Source organism: Ammospiza caudacuta, chromosome 5 (genome assembly GCF_027887145.1).
Source record: "Ammospiza caudacuta isolate bAmmCau1 chromosome 5, bAmmCau1.pri, whole genome shotgun sequence".
Lineage (NCBI taxonomy): Eukaryota > Metazoa > Chordata > Aves > Passeriformes > Passerellidae > Ammospiza > Ammospiza caudacuta.
The window spans coordinates 65,704,603-65,720,958 of NC_080597.1; the positions used below are offsets into that span (position 1 = coordinate 65,704,603).

A 16,356-nucleotide genomic window follows, 5' to 3' on the forward strand; every position below is an offset into this window, starting at 1 on the left:
TGTTTTAACTCAGTAGTAACTCTTCATGCAAGCAGTCCTTATGCTGTGCACTGGATTGTGGGGCTACCTATTCATCTTCCTCAAGTGTCTGTGAGAACACATCAGAACAGAAAAGGGAAAGCAGTGCTATTCCATTTGGTATTATAAATATTCTTGTTCAGATACAGATTACATAGAACTAGTGGCTGCATGACTTCCTACCTGCTTAAATTGTTCATTGCTTTATTTATAAATTGTGCAGCAGGCAGAAAGGCACCACTGACAGATCTTGTAAGCAGTGGATATGATATTCATATCAGAACTGTAAATATAATGCACATCATAAAATTCATATGGTCAAAGAAAAATCACTCCTTCTGTTAAGGTGAGGACCAAATTTGTAAAGAAGGAGGTCCACAAAATTATGTTCTTATTAACTCTCTCTCGTGTCATCTGATCTGCCTGCTCAAAATCTCTAGTTTACTGCTATTTCCTTTATCTGTAGCCATGGAAGATCCTGTAGTTAGTTCAATATACAGAGAGAATAAACCCAAATGCACTTTCAGAGTGATGATATACCAAATACAAAAGCTTCTCCCTTCTTTGTGTTTTCAGAAAAATTCCTTTCTGATTCCTGCAAACCTGCTCCAATAAAAACACCAAGTATAAGACTGTGCTGGTTACTTACTATCCTGCTTTGTAGCCAAACGAAATTTGATGACAGCAGGAAAGCTGTGTCCTTTCCTGAAATGCCTGTCTTATCAGTCTCCTATGCCCTCTTTTCTGAGCCATGCAAGCCTCAGTTGGCCAGCAGCATAGTCTCACCCACTGTGCCATCTTGATTGTGCCTGATATTTATATTTTCCATGTAGGGATTGCTTCTTCCCATGAACTGGGCAACAACACTACGGTTATAAACTACGCCTTGGGAAAGAATTTGGGATATTATTTTTCCTAGTCATTATTTGTTAGTTTTAGGAGGCTCTTCAGCAGTTTATTTTTCATTAAAGGATGCCTGGTTCATCCATCTGTAATTAAAAAAGTAAATTTGTAGAAGTTCAGTGTAAGGCAAGTACAATGTATCTACTGTACATAAGTGTATTTATGATTTGTGTGTATGCCATTACTCCCACCTGACTACATTTGTGCAGCCAGTAACCTCATAGCTTCAAGTGTTGTTTTTGTCACCTAAGCTAAGTGTTTAGGAAACTCAGTGACAAATATTTTTCTACTTGAAAAGCTACTAAACAGCCTTTTTCTAAATGAGCTTCCCATACTTATTCTGAAGTCTACTTCCTGTAATAAATGTATGTCGTTCCAGGTGAGAGTGACCACATCTTTTTTAAATTTCATTTACAGTATCTATTTAAAATTGTCGGTGCATTTTTCTTTACTTTCTGTCATCGTAACCTTTCTCTAGAATACTGACTTAAGCAAGGCATGTCATTCTCTAAATATCTGCAGTATGGCTATTTCTGTGTGTGCTTTCAATGTTTCCCAATCTCCAAAATGGAATGCAGAATTGCATACCAATAACTACAATTTATTGCAAACTGTTTACCATCTTAAATTAATGACTTTTATCTTCTTGTTTTAAAATACTTTGAAAAAATGTGCTGAAGCCTGAAATGTTGTTGGGTAGAGAAATTATAATTTTGTAAGTGTTGATCTTCCATATGTGTATGAATATTTGAGATTAATTGAAAAATACACAATGATTGAATGAAAAGTATAAAGATTATATTTCCTTGTTTTGTGTTTGGCTTTTTTTAAAGATTGTCAGAGAGGTTCCAACCACAACCTTTTAATTGCTTTTCCTTCATTTTTGGATGCTTCATCTTGAAGTAGCCAGGACATGATCTTCAGAATTAGTGAGAAGTTTTGAACTTGCTCTGAGCAGTGGGCTGAACTTGAGGAGGAATCTTCAGTTCCCTTAGTGTGTTGTCATGGGTCCAAGATTTTCCTGGGATAATTTGGATATACCAGGCACAGGCGAGCCAAACACCTGCAGATATCCCTAGCCCTGTGATTCTGTGGAGAATGGAGTCCAGCAATATGGACAGACATGCAGGAGTTGTAGCATGGGTTCAGTGTGCCTTGTACCTGTTGCCCTGCTACCATGTTGAAGCAACCCCTGAGAAGGTGGCATTGCCTTCTGCCCCAAATAGGGCACACCTGAGCTGTGTGCTGTGCCCAGACTCTGTGGCTTCATGAGGGCTTTGACAGACGAGGCAGAGCTCTCTGTTTATAGAGGAGAACTTACCCTTTCTCTTTGCTTAATGTTTAACCTTTAAATATTATATGAAAGAGGTAAGAAAAGCTCTTCAAATAAACAGCACAGAAGGGAAATTCCAAACCTGACAGAACAGACTGGCCAGAAGAGCCATATGCCAAGGGGCTAATACTATACTGAAATCCTAAGTGTATACAAACTATAAAATATATCAATGCCTTGATATTTTTCTCTAGTCTTCTATTAGGAGGCAAAAGAGTTGTTTGATGAAACATTTCAGATATTTGAAATAGAAAATGAGTATAAAATGTTGGAAATTCTGTGTTAAAATTACACTAAGTGTAGTCAAAATGTCTTGTTACAGTTACAAAACCTACAACTTAGCATGAAGGAAGGGAAAGTATTATTATTCCATTTGAGCTTAGAATACATTTTAGTTGTTTTGCAGTAACTGCAAACATAATTAGAAACACGTGTTAGCTACATCATTTCTCCAAAATGCAGAGATCCTAGGCACTGCTGAAATTAAGTATTTCCTAAGAAGCCTCAAGTGCTTCACTTTAATAATGATTGTAGGTAATTGATGTTGTGGTAATTTCTTGGTGGTGACTTTGTTTATCTTCTGTGCTTATTTTGTGTGCTTTTTTATCAAAAAACTCTGAAAAGTTAGACCAATATTCAGATTCCAGCATCTATTTATGTTTAATATTTGGCTGAATTTTATTCATTTCTGGAAAGTCCCAAAAGAACTTTAAGAGCCTTGAAATTTGAAATGGGAAATGTGCCTAGAGTTAGAGAAAACTTGTTTTGGAATTTCAGATGAGTTCCTTGCTGCATTGTTTTGAGCTGACTGTCAGAAAAAATTGAATATAATCTGATAAAATGGAGAATGCCCACTGCAGTTAATGCAGAGTGAGGAAGTGTTGATCAAGTTAGGGCCAGATTTTGCTAGTTTTGCTCACATGGATGAGTACCTCATTTATCAGGTGGGTCCTCTCCCTTCTGTGGTTTTAATTCCCATTCCTATTCTGACATACTCTCTTTCTTACTAACATCTCCACCTTGCAAGCTTGGAGAAACTACCGTGGATCCAGGGGCTCATGTGGCTGAAGTCAAGCTGGAAGGATATAAAAGAGGTACCTCAGATAGTGTATAACCTCACATAGTGCTCACTTTTTCTTGGCATTTTCATCAGGAGATTTTGAAGATGGGTCTGGTGGGGAACTGTTGGTAGCAAGTGAATATGAACTTGTAGAGAGAAAAGTTTTTCATTTGTACATAACAGCTATTTGAACATAAGTATGCTCTGTTTTTCTCATGGACTCCTACATTTAAATGAGTCCTGCTCAGAGATAAAATATCTACCTTTTCTTGCTAGAAAAATATTAAGGATATGTCCTTCCCTTTCACCTTTTCTGCAAAATTTTCCTCCACATTTTTTGTAATAGAATAGAATGTCCAGCACTTTGGGACTTTTCACTGATTGAAGGAAAAAAAATGCTTTGGAACTTGGGTTTGGGTTTGGTTTTGATTTGTTAGATTTTGTTTTGTTTTTCTGGTAGAAAAGCCAGACTTCGAATCATGTAGCAATATAAAAAATTGTAACAGTTAGAAAATCACAAGGGCAAGTTAAGGGTAACTTAATATGGTAAAATAAACATAACAGAAATTTTGCATTAAAAGAAAAAGATTCAAGTAAATCCAGTAATAAGACACATAATTCCATGTAATTGCATTTATGGGAGTATGGGGAAATGGAAAGCAGAAAGTTGCCAGGCAACCATTTGTTAAAAGACAAATCTTCATCCAACTTTCCAGTAATTCTACATTTAGATAAGGAAAATTTATTCTGGTTTATCCAGATGATTTATCAATGCTGAGTGTGTTTGAAAATGTATGGTGTCTCAGTACATTATAAAATGAGAAAGAAAATCTGAGAAAAGCAATATACAGTTAAATACAACTGTATTTAACATGGAATGGGACTGGAAGACTCAACAAGTCAAGAATATTTATCCAACTATGTTCCAGACTCCAGATCTGAGATCACCAGTATAATAAAATTACCTCAGTTCTTACAAGGGCATTATGGTTAACACAGGACTGAAAGGAAAGTCATCCTCAATTTTCATTTAGAAGCCCTTTTTTTTCTCACTTCTCCATCTTCTCACTCACTCTTTTACTTTTCAGTGTAGCAATGTAAATAGCTACACTGAGGAGATCTACATTTCACCCACCCCAGCAATGTGAGAGCTTCTGAGCGATAAAATAGACTGTGAGTGCATAAATACTCTTGGTTATTTTAGCATTAATGTGGGACAGGCCACCTTGAAAGAATTATATATCTTTATATCAGGGGCATATCTCTTGTCTGGTTTTATCATCACAATTAATTCAATTTTTCTAGAGTAGGATCACATTTGCTCCCTTCTTCCACAAACTATTTCTTCCCCTCAAACAGTTGCCTCTTTCCCTTCTGCTGTCCCAAGAATCTTGGAGGAAAGGGTACGCCAAACTTTAATAACAAATCCTGGGACCAGGGTAGCCCAGTGCTATCTCTTTGATGGCTCTCCAAAAAATACTGTGGTAATGGGAACTATCTGGTGATGAAACTTTCCAGGAAAGTGAGACCACTGCCTTTGGCATGCTGGTATGCCATCCATGCAGCCTGTGTAGTCCTCAATGCTACAAGTCTTCAACCTGCATAGGACCAACCTTCTTGAAATAGAGCTCTTAGCTCTGAACTGAACTGAGAAATTAGGTGTGAAATCTGTAAGGAGTTTATGGACATTAAAAAGACACAGCCTCCAGGACAAGCAAGGTTATTTCTGTGGAAGCATTGTCAAACATGGTGTAGATCTGCAGTGAGAAGCTAAGCAGTAAAAAAACCTGTAATTCACAGGTACAGATCAGAGGAGTGTGGAGAAAGCACACAAACAGGACAACTCTACCTCTGTATGAGGCTAAGAAAGAAATGGGTTGAGAAAGGGAAATATTTTCTTTCTCACAGAATACCTAGATAGTATTTTGAACTTAAGTGAACAGTATCTTTGATCATACAGAATGCCAAAATAAATATTTGAGAGCTGCTTATCTTTAATCTCATGCAAACAAATGAAAGGCAGACCTTCTATTCTTGGGGTCTCAGGGAGCAAAGATTGTCTTTGCTATGATGCAATATTTTGAAACAAATCTTCAAAAAACTTTAACAGTTATCAAGAAAATATATACTTCCTTTGACATATTGACATGTATTCTGCTTCTTGGCCATAGAATTAGTTCTAAATGGTTTCCTCTGAATATTCTGAAGGTTGAATTATAACTGGTAGTATAGTATTTTCTTGGAGCTGTAGTAATTTCACTTCTTATTTCAGGAGATCTGCATAATCTCATTTCTTGGCAGGGTCCCATAGAAGTTGCAGGTCTGACTTGCTGCCCCACCAGGGTAGCCATGGACTTTTATAGAGGTGGATCAGCTTACATTTTTTAATTTGATTTAAACTTCTTCTCCTTACTTGTGACCAAAGGAGGGGAAGAGAGGTTTTCTAAAGCAATATCACCCAGGAAAAGTGTGGCCAGCAGGACCAGGGCAATGATTGTCCTGCTCCACTCAGCACTGGTGAGGCCACAGCTCAAATCCCATGCTCAGTTTTGAGCCCCTGACTAGAATAAGGGCCTTGAGGTGCTGGAGTGAGTGCAGAGAAGGGAACAGAGCTGGAGAAGGGTCTGGAGCACAAGTCTGATGGGGAGTGGCTGAGGGAGGTGGGGGTGTTCAACCTGGAGAAAAGGGGGCTCAGAACAGAACTTAGTGTTCTCTACAACTACCTGAAAGGAGGTGTAGCCATGAGATCAGTGTCTTCTCCCAGGTAACAAGTGATAGAGCAGAAGCAAATGGCCTCAAGTTGCACCAGGAGGGGTTTAAATTGGATATTAGGAAACATTTCTTCACTGAAAGTGTGGTCAAGTGTTGGAACACACTGCTCAAGGAAGAGTTTGAGTCACTGTCTCTGGAGGTATTTAAAGGACCTGTTTGATCTTGGTGTTTGCTGAAGATCTGCACAGGTGTGTAAGGTAATGTGTTCTGTTGCCTGGGGGTAATCCAGCTTTAGCCTAGCTCCTATGTTTTTTACAACCCTATTGCCAGCAGAGATGCTTTAGGCCTCAGTTTTGCCTGTGCAGGCCAGTGGGTTTGTACCAAAACTGAACCTGTTAAGCAATGAAAAGAGGTTACTTATGGCCTGAGTTCAAAGAAAAGACAGAATTATCATGAAATATTAATATAGAGCAAAAGTCAAAGAAGAAATGGTACAGTGCAAGTAGCACTGTAGTTGTGATAGAAGAATTCTTTATGTTCTTATATTTATGCCTTGAATTTTTATGAAAATAAGCAATTTTTTGTCTGTTTATTTGATTTGGTGGTGTATGTAACTTGTTATGTTACCAAAGTCTGTATAAATTGAAAGGCTGCCAATTACAGTTATAAGAAGTTGCAACAGAATGAAAGTATTAGTTCTTAGGAGATTTCATAACTGTCTGTTTGCCTTCCATAGCTACTTTCTGCTGGAAAAATCACAGACACCAGGGTAGCTGAGCTGAAGGAACAGTACACCCTGCTGCATGAGGCTGTGATAAGGTATAATATTCCTTTTCAGACTTTCAGTAGCCAGAGCATTTTGTTCTTAAAGTACTTTCTGCTCATGCTGAAGCCTAATCATCATTTAAGACTTTCTTGCTGTTATAGTTCATAAACAGGAAGCCAGAATACAAGGTTGAAAACCACTACTATTTAATAGAAACTTTCAGGTTAATTTGGGATACTTAAATACTTGTTTAAACACATCTTTGTTTCTGATACAAACATAATAATATTGGGAATGGATGTACAGACTGTAACAGACAGCATACCTGTAATTATCAGTAAAATCAGCATCATGATATTCCTGTTACATTCCTGTAATGCATACCATAATATCCACTGTATTAACCATATTTTATCCACTTTCACTGACAGTCCAAATTGAAAACTTTATGGCAATTCTGTCATTCAAGCTAAAGCCTAATTTAAGTACCCTAAAACTAATTCAGGTTATAGCCCCTTATTTGGATGATGCTGGGATTTGCTGTGCCTCCTGGCAGTCTGAATAGCAGCAAGTGCAAAGTAATGTAAAGTAATTTGAAAAAGGGTTCTCAAAATACTTAGATAACAGTTTTTTTGAGGATAGCTGAGTCTTCTGGTTTTGTGTTAATAAAATGCAGAGTTTGAATATGGTTCTGACTGTGAAACATCACGTGACTTTATTTCAGATTACTGGAATAGATAGCAAATCTTTCTGATAAGCACAGTTAAAAACAACACTTCAGTGTTGTTCAGGTTCCTAGAAAATACAAGAAGACTTTTCTAACTGCTCAAATCTAAACATATTTTGTGGTGTTTGGATTAATTGATAGAGTTTCTACCACACTGGTGTTCACTGAGCTGAAGCAGAAACCAGTAGCTGCTAATTAATTGATTTTCGGCCAGTGTTAGTTTGAAAACAGTCTTTCATTGGAAAAATACAAACATATTCCTACATGTTTTATGCATTTATACAGTATTCTTTTTTATGGGACATTTATTTATGTAAAGGCAATCTCTTTGTGTGTATAGCAAGTGGAATAGGGCCTAAGTGTAAACAGGACTCAGCTGTCCTTTCTGTCACACTTAAAACTACCCTTAACAGAATGCACCAAAAGCATGAAAATGTTAGATGGTAGATTACATCTCTCATTCTTTCCATCATTCTTACAGGAGTATGAATTGGCCATGCTTCTGTAAGAAAGTGGATCAGAGATCATGATGCCCCATTCTGTATTGGGTGTAGTTGTGTGTCACAGCAGAACACCAATGTGTGAGCAAGCACTAATTCTCACAGATAAATTTCTCCTACTGCTAAAAGAAAGCAATTACCAAAAATTCATCATGATCTCCAGTATATTTTAAGAATATCAAAAGTGGGATTCAGACATCAAAATTAGGATTCAATTGTCCATATGTTAAGCAAGTAGACATGCTTACCTTATGAACAAGGTACCAAGGGCCCCTTAACACTCTACAGAAAGAAATAAGGACCACACATTTCCTCCTTATCCAGACATCTGCAAGGGTCTGGTTTTCTCCATCAGCTGTAAGGATTGTCCTGGTGGTAAATGCAGTATGTATATATATTCTCTTCCTGCAAAGAACCCTTCACAAGATCAATGCTGCTTTTTAATTGTTTGCTCTTCACCCTACCAAATGCTGTACAGTTCTGTGGATCAAGAACTTATTTTTTCATATAATAGAGTTGAATTCAATTCCTTTCCTAATTAATGCCCATCTCTCCTAGTGTTGTTGCAATGCCATGTTAAGAGAAATGACACAGGAGGTCATTTCTCTTGAGGTTTTCAAGCTCTATGTGGTTTTTTTCTTTCCTTTATTAGCACATAAAAATCTCAAGGAGAAAGCCTTATATATCTTAGCAGCACAGTTCCCTGTGACAGCTGTGCCAAACTATTGCAACTGATGTCTCTGATATACAATACAGATTTGTCTAAAATCATGAGTGCAATTACTCTGTGTGCAGGTAGTTTCCAAGGCTGTTGCTAATGTACACAGAGCTATAAGTGCAGTCCTCTGTTTAGTGGCAAATTTATTTCTTGCTTTCAGTTTGGCACAATTTGGCATTTCTAAAAGCTGAAAGATGTCACCTGGCAGATAATATATTTTATATTTTTCTTCAAAGTCTTAAGTGGTTTTGAATTTATGTTTGCTGAGAACAGACTGTCATCCCATTGTGATGCTGTCTCACCCATCTGCTTTGTAGTAAGGCTGCATCTAAAGTTGAAGTATCTGATCTTGTATTTGGCCCCTGAAAACCTTTTTAATCACTCAATTATGTGGCCTAGTTGTAGATTTTATTTATATTATCTCAATTTAGGAGCCTAGTATGGATATTCTGTTAACCCAAACGGGAGGATACTCAGATAATAATGATGATTCATTAGCAGATTGGGAATCTTAAGCCTCTGCTAAATGACTAATTATTTCACAAATTCAAAAGCTGCCACATCAGACTGCATAAACTTACTTTTGCAGTCATGGGATTCTGTATTTGTACCTTGGATAGATGTGCAGTTATTTCTTCATTGTCTTCAATTAAATTCAAATTAGAAAATACTGTTGACATCTGTAGGGAGCAAAATCTAGATTCAACACTCAATTCTTGTTTCTGTTTTTCTTTTTTTTATTATCTTGAAAGAATAAATACTCAAAATTTTGTTTTTATGAATTTACTTACATGTTTATGTAACTGTTTGTAAAGTGTATATGTTATGAAAGAATTGTGTTTGAAATTGTGTGTTACTACAACCAATTATATTTTCTCCCACAACTGCATACTTTCTGTTAGATTTAAAGATTTAAATATTATACGGAATCCAGTGTCAGTAAGTCTGTTTATTTTTTGCTTAACATATATGTGTAAACACAGGAAATTATTTTTTCATGATGAAGGCACACGGTTTCTCTTGAATTCTGTGGTTTTCTTATTTTCTAGTTTAGAAACAGGAAGTTCTTATCTAGGGAGAAATGTTGCATGAATCAAAACTTTTTTATATATTATTTCAACTATGTTTGTGCAGTATCATCAGTTTTATATTTTGTATTTTTTTCATAATTTTATCATTTTACCAACTCTGTTCTTTGGTGTGATATGTAATTTCTCTTTCTGTTTAAGCCATAAATGTCAAATTTGAGCCAAAATTTATGTCTAGATTTTCTCAATATGTTTCTCAAAATTCTAAGTTCCTTTGTTTAAAAAATATTGCACTATATTTTTAATTAGTAAAACACAAGTGATAGAGTTCTTCATTCTTCTACATAATTTCTGACACATTTTAGTAGACCATTATATAAAAGTCATAATATAGTGATATTGAGGAGGCATACACAATATTTCTGTAGCATAAAGCATAGGTTTATGTGTAATGCATTGTCTATGAATTTTCATATTGTGTTCCCTTTAAGAGTTTTCCATAATAACCAGTGTATTTTACTAACAGCCTTTAGGATGTTTTCAGCTATCACCACACAAGTTTTTAAGTATATTATGAATACCAGTCTCCAGACGCTGACAGGTGTTACTTTGTTGTTTCTGTGGAGCTAGTCTGGTGATACAAAGCAGATAATTGATCTACAGGCCTTATAATAAGGTTCCACAGATGTCCAGAAATTTTTTTTCAGCTTTTGTGTGTATAACATGAGTTATTTCAGGTCTTGGTGGCACTACAGCAGTAGCAAGACTGCTGGGTCATCACTGGGTAGATGTTCTGGTGTTAATTAAGAACTTAAAGTTGTCATATAGTCCAGACTGGGCCTTGTCCTGGTGGATACTTCACTATTATAGGCCTCCAGTCTTCATCAGATCTAACCTTTGGCACTTATTAGGATAAAATGGATTCCTTGTCTCTTCATTTTTGTCCAGGAAGTGTTAGACAAATAAATTTGACTAAGTAACAGTCTGCCATCTGGTTAAAATTAGATAAAATGAATCTCACTCCAACTGTAGGTATGCAGAAAAACCCCCTTGAGATCAGATTCCACTGCTCTCGTGGCATCATAGGATGATTTGGGTTTGAACAGAATTCTGGAGGTCCAACCTCCTGCCCAAGCCAGGGTCAGCTAGAAGGTCAGCAAAATTATACAGATCTTAATTCCATCTCATCTTGCAAACCTTCAATTAAATATTATAGGTATGTAAAGAAGTATAAATACAAAGCTTGTGCTTCACCTTGACTAGTTCTAAACCAGTCTATTTAATGCAGTTTACAGGAATCTGAGAGCCATCTGTTGCAGGAAGCTGAACGCCTGAGTGCAGAACTGGAACAACAAAGTGAACTGGAAAAAGCAGAACAGCTCTCTGAAGAAGCTCCCAGTGAAGGTTCCCAAATAAGGCAACAACTTTTCAGCTGCCGAAGTGAATACAATGCTACTAAAGGAAGAGTGAATGAAAATCGGTTGAAGATAGAATGGTAGGTGAAAGTGGTCAAATGCTGCTGATTTTATCATAGGTAATGTCAAAAGGTGATCAATAGAATAAAAATCAATCTCCTTTACATTTTACATGGGCACATTTCTTGATGGCTGTCATTAAATGAATTGCCACAAACTTTCCCCTGTCACAGCAACATGTCAGTGATGAACAAATTTGCCATGGTCAGATTTGTAGATAGTTTTAAATTTAGAACATGGATGGGGTTCTTTGAAATGCTTAAATTTAAAATGCTAAGTTTAAAATTTACTGCATTGGATGAATAATATTTAGGTGGGGAAAATTAACATGAGCAAATCTAGCCTAGAACACCTTCAATACAAATGTTTAAAGTGTCTCAGAGACCTGTTGGCTTGGATTTTATGGAACAATGTCATAAATGGACCCAATACTATTTTTAACATCACTAGCACTGTGTGTTCAAGTTTTTCTATTCAGGTATTCAAAGGGAAGTACTTGTATATTTTAATATTAGAAAAATGATAAATTTGCTGTGGAAGGAGTGAAATCTTAACATTTCTATATAAAGACAACAGTCTAGAATGAGCTTGGCATTGTATACATTTCAATTATCTGCATATTTTATAGTAAAATTACAAGCAGAAGTATTGCATTTGTAAAAATAATGTACCTAGATGAAACCTAGATTTTTATTTTGTGGGGGACTTGTTATTTTTACCCATCTTCAATTCAGCTGTAGTGTCATTGGTATGTATATAAACACAAGCACACAATGTCAGCATCTCAGCAGTTAAGATTATTATTCTGCAAGGATATCAGTAACACTGTACACACTGCATGGAGCAGGTTTTGCTGGCAATTCTTTCTTCATTTTTTTTGGTTTTATAGAGCCAAGTGTTTGCTCTAAGAGAAAAAGAAACTTGAGAATGAAACAAACTGGGAGTGGGAAAGAAACATGGAAAGCATCTGGAAAAAATTATTTGCTATGAGATAACTAAGAAACATGAAATTTCCTGAAATAATTATTAAATACAGAATTTACTGCAATTTCCAAGCAGTCCAGAAATGAGTTCTTTAGAAGTATCATGCTTTTTAACCATTTGTCCTCATGTATCTTTTCACCATTTTTCTCTGATTTTGCATCGATTTCCAAAAAAATTGTGAGGATTTATATGTTTAGGTACTATTTTCCCATTCTCTATTTTCTATCTCCAGTGAAAATGAGAATTCTATTCTATACAAAATGCAGTTTTGGCATTATTTCAATTATCCTGCACATCCTTGCACTGGATTAATTTTTATATATGAACTGATTGTCTTGCAGATTAAAAATCCACTTTTCGGGTCAGTCATGCTGTAAAAAATGTTCCTTCACTGTAGTAAGAAACTTATGTCTTATGTATTGGCCAGGATCAAACCCAGCTGTAGAGTCTGACCAGAGAGGTCTGTGAGGTGCATTATCTAATGGAAACCAAAACTGCAGCTCCAGCCTCTCGTGATGTGGGGATTTCATGAGCCAAATGCAGTCCTCTGTGTTTGGGAATCCTCAGCTGACCTCTATTCCTTTGAACTTCTCCTGTCTCCTCCAGAACAAACTTCTGACACTGCAACATGCTGGGCAAAGTGTTCTACAGATTAACTACGTAAGAGCTGCCACCTCCTTACTTTTTTAACCTGACCCCTACAGCTTCATGTAGTGCCCTGCAGTTCTTGTAATGGATGAGACAATGAGCAACTGATTCACTGCTGCAGAATGGTTTGATAGATCTCTTTTGTCCAACCCTTTGCCCTTTTAATTTACCAATTTTTCAAACTCGGGAGCTACAGATTATTTATTTGTTCCCTGTTTGGAATCTGATGGTAGCGTTGGGTCTTATGTGTTTTCTGGGTGTGGACTGAGAAGGATGTGCCTTGGTTATATGTGGATTTGCTTACTGGGAGAGAAATTCCAGAAATATTCAAGAAATTATACTGATTTTGAGTTGGACTAGTCTGGAATGAACAGGACTAGCACAATATGTGTGAAGAATGGGTGAGTGAATGTAGGGAAGAAATGAGAAGTGGACTATGAAAAAAAACAGATTATTTGTGTGAATACATGTTTGTAACGGAGGGATGAGTTTGGTGCCTGTGAAAGACAGTGAAAGTGAATATCCAGAACAGAGTTGTGAGTAGCAGGTGATCTAATAGTAACACTGATGTAAAATGAAGATCCATATGCTTGCTGGTTTTATCCAAAGAGTAAAGCAATGTTTTCTGAAATATTTGGTGCATGGACAATGTCACAGAGGGGAGGGAAGCTCCATCAAAAGTATTAGAAGTTTGCTGTTAGGTTGCTGTTTGGTTTTCTTAATTTCTCAGGATAAAAAGTCACGGCCCAACCTCTCTTGGCCCTTGATCTCTCTGGAACACAGTTTGCCTTGTTGTCCAACTGTGTTAATACAGTCCCAGCTGTGCTTGGCGCTTACAAGTAAATTTCTCTTTGGGAATTATGACTAATGGCTGTTCAGTCTGAAAACAAACATGTTGTTTATTTACTTTTATATGTATAGCAGGCAGGGAACATAGAGGGGGAAAGGTTTTGAAGGGTTTATCTATGTTTCTTATCTACTGCTTTATCCTTTTTTTAGAATGTCTACTCAGACCTAGTGCTGAGCTGGAAGTGAGAAATCTGATCTTGTTTCCCTGGTTCTGCAGATCTCTGTTCCCCTGTTTCTGTAAACCTTTATTTCTCTGAAGCATCCCTCTTATCTCTGATGACTTTATTTCCTGCCTTAGTTCACTTTCTCTGGTATCTAAGAGTACTTAGCACCTTATTTGAACTTTGATTCAAATCTGACAACAACATTTCACACTCGAGGAGCCGTACAGATATGCCTTAACATTAGCAAAAGTCTCAAGGTCTCTTAATATTTCATACTCTTCTATCCCTATTTAATTTCCCATTTGCTTGCCTCTGTAAACAATTTTTCCAGACCTTTCTGAACAGCTGAAAATATTTCATTTTCTGCTTTAATTCTTTATAGTTCCAATGAATAGTCAGCATTCCCAGAATAAATGCAATTGCTTTCAGCATTGAAGTATCATCAGGTTTTCAGGAATTTTCACAGAATCACAGAATCACAGAAGTTCAAGACTGGAAGAGACCTATAAGATCATCAAGTCCAGTCGATGTTCTAACTGTTCACTAGATCATGGCAGCAAGTGCCACATCCAGTCTTTTTTTGAATTCTTCAAGGGATGATGACTCCACCACCTCACTGGGTAAATGATTCCAGTATCTGACCACTCTTACTGTGAAAAATTTGCTTCTTAATTCTTTTGTGAGTTTTTTCATCATTTCAATAGGTACATGAGGTATTTAGGGTATTTCTTGACACTCTTCAGCTGTCAGGGAAGTCACCCTGAGGGTGAGTGCATGTTTGGGGTGTGTTCCCACTGTAGCTATGTGCCTCCTCTCCCAGTTTGTGGCCTGTTCTGCCATATGGAAGTACTGGGCTCATTGCTGGTGTGTCTGCCTCAGAGCTCAGGGGGAGAACAAGGGTTGGAAGGATTTTACTGACCTTATCATAAAGCTTGGGCCACCATCCCAAAGTCAGAGCTGACTCTGGGAGTATTCTCCCTCTCAAAAAGTACTTGGCAAGGGTCATAAAGTAAAGGGGAAAAGAGTCATCTCCACTCAGTTCTGCTGAAATTGCATTCAGAGCCATGACATTTCTTCGTGTAATTGATAAGAAGCCTCAGTAAGTAAGAATATAGATCAAAAAATCAAATTAGTGGAACAAGAAATGAACAATCAGTTTGATCAGCAAGGATTTGTTCTGGCTTAAGGAGACATTTCACTTTAATGTTTGTGTGAGTCTTGGAGTTGATTTATGAGACAAAATAAAGAACTGGTTTTCTTTGTTACACAATGGTATCAACAGTTGTTTATTGTTGAGAAATAATATTAAATCTAAATCTATCATCTAAGCAATTCATTTAAAAGTAAGCAATTAATTTTTAGTGAATTTATCTATAACAAGAGTTTGTGATATTAAAGGTGCCTGATGCTTGAAAACAGTTTTATTTGAAAGACTAGGTCCAATCTCCAGCTCTTAAAGTGATTTGTTCAGGTAACAAAACAGCTCCTCACTGAAGCACTCTGCAACTGCATGCAAGTCAGGGTTGCAAAACTGATTTTGTCCTTGTAGAAGCATTGCAAATAAGGAAAACTATTTCAACACTTGTAATTATTTCTGTATTAGTCACTCAATAATTAGAAAGTGAAAAGTTAAGCTATTATCCATAGCTCCTCTAGTAAAGAATTACAGGCCATAAGTAAAATAAATAGCACCACAGCTGAAGTTATCAGCTGGTCTTGTGACTGCATTTTCTGGTACCTACAAATTAATTACAGCTCCTAGCCTTACAGGAAGCTCATGCTGGCAGCTTGTCAGCTGGGATAACTTCTACCTGTGGTCACTGAATTAGAGTTGTGAGGTGCCAAACACCTTCTGTGGATTTCCAGGCAATCCCAGCTCTGAGAGACAGCAGCTGAAGGAGTTCACTTCTTCCATGATGGGACTTCTAATGCTGACAGTGTTGTGGTTATTTTGTGAGCTGAGGAAGTGAAATGGACTTCTGTTGACAACTACCCCTACATTTCTTATTCTCTCTGTCTTAATTTTTTTATTTCTGTGTCAGCTTGCAGCTGTAAATGTCTCTCAGGGAAAAATATGGAATGTATTTTTATTAATGACCCAGTTTTCCAACTGCCTTTTTTTAACTCATTACAACTGCCCCTCTGACAGCTTTTCATGTACAGTACTGTTATCAGGCTTCATAAAATAAGAAGAGCAATGTTAGAAACATTTGCACACATTAATGCCTAAACTTAAGAGTTTAATCTTCTTTCCATTGTGTGTATTGTTAGAGGTATAACAATGGTAATAATAAAATCCACATGATGTTGAAAAATACATCCATCAGAGAAGGGCTATAAAATAATGGGAAATTTAAATGCCTAATGCCAATTGCAACTGTTTTGCTTGTTGCAATTGATGTCTAAATAAAACAGTCAGGAGGTTGATATCCATGTAACAAAGATTATAAGATTCAAATGCTAAATGGAAG

The 16,356-nt window shown here is 36.7% G+C and overlaps 1 protein-coding gene across 1 annotated transcript in view; it reads left to right on the plus strand.

Moving 5' to 3' along the window:
• Window positions 1-16,356, plus strand: part of CCDC146 (coiled-coil domain containing 146) — a 58,506-nt gene that overhangs the window by 16,400 nt on the left and 25,750 nt on the right. Inside the window, exons 3-4 of the mRNA XM_058805960.1 lie at window positions 6,763-6,845; window positions 11,054-11,260. Of these exons, the coding sequence (XP_058661943.1) occupies window positions 6,763-6,845; window positions 11,054-11,260 (290 nt within the window). The remainder of the gene's footprint in view (window positions 1-6,762; window positions 6,846-11,053; window positions 11,261-16,356) is intronic.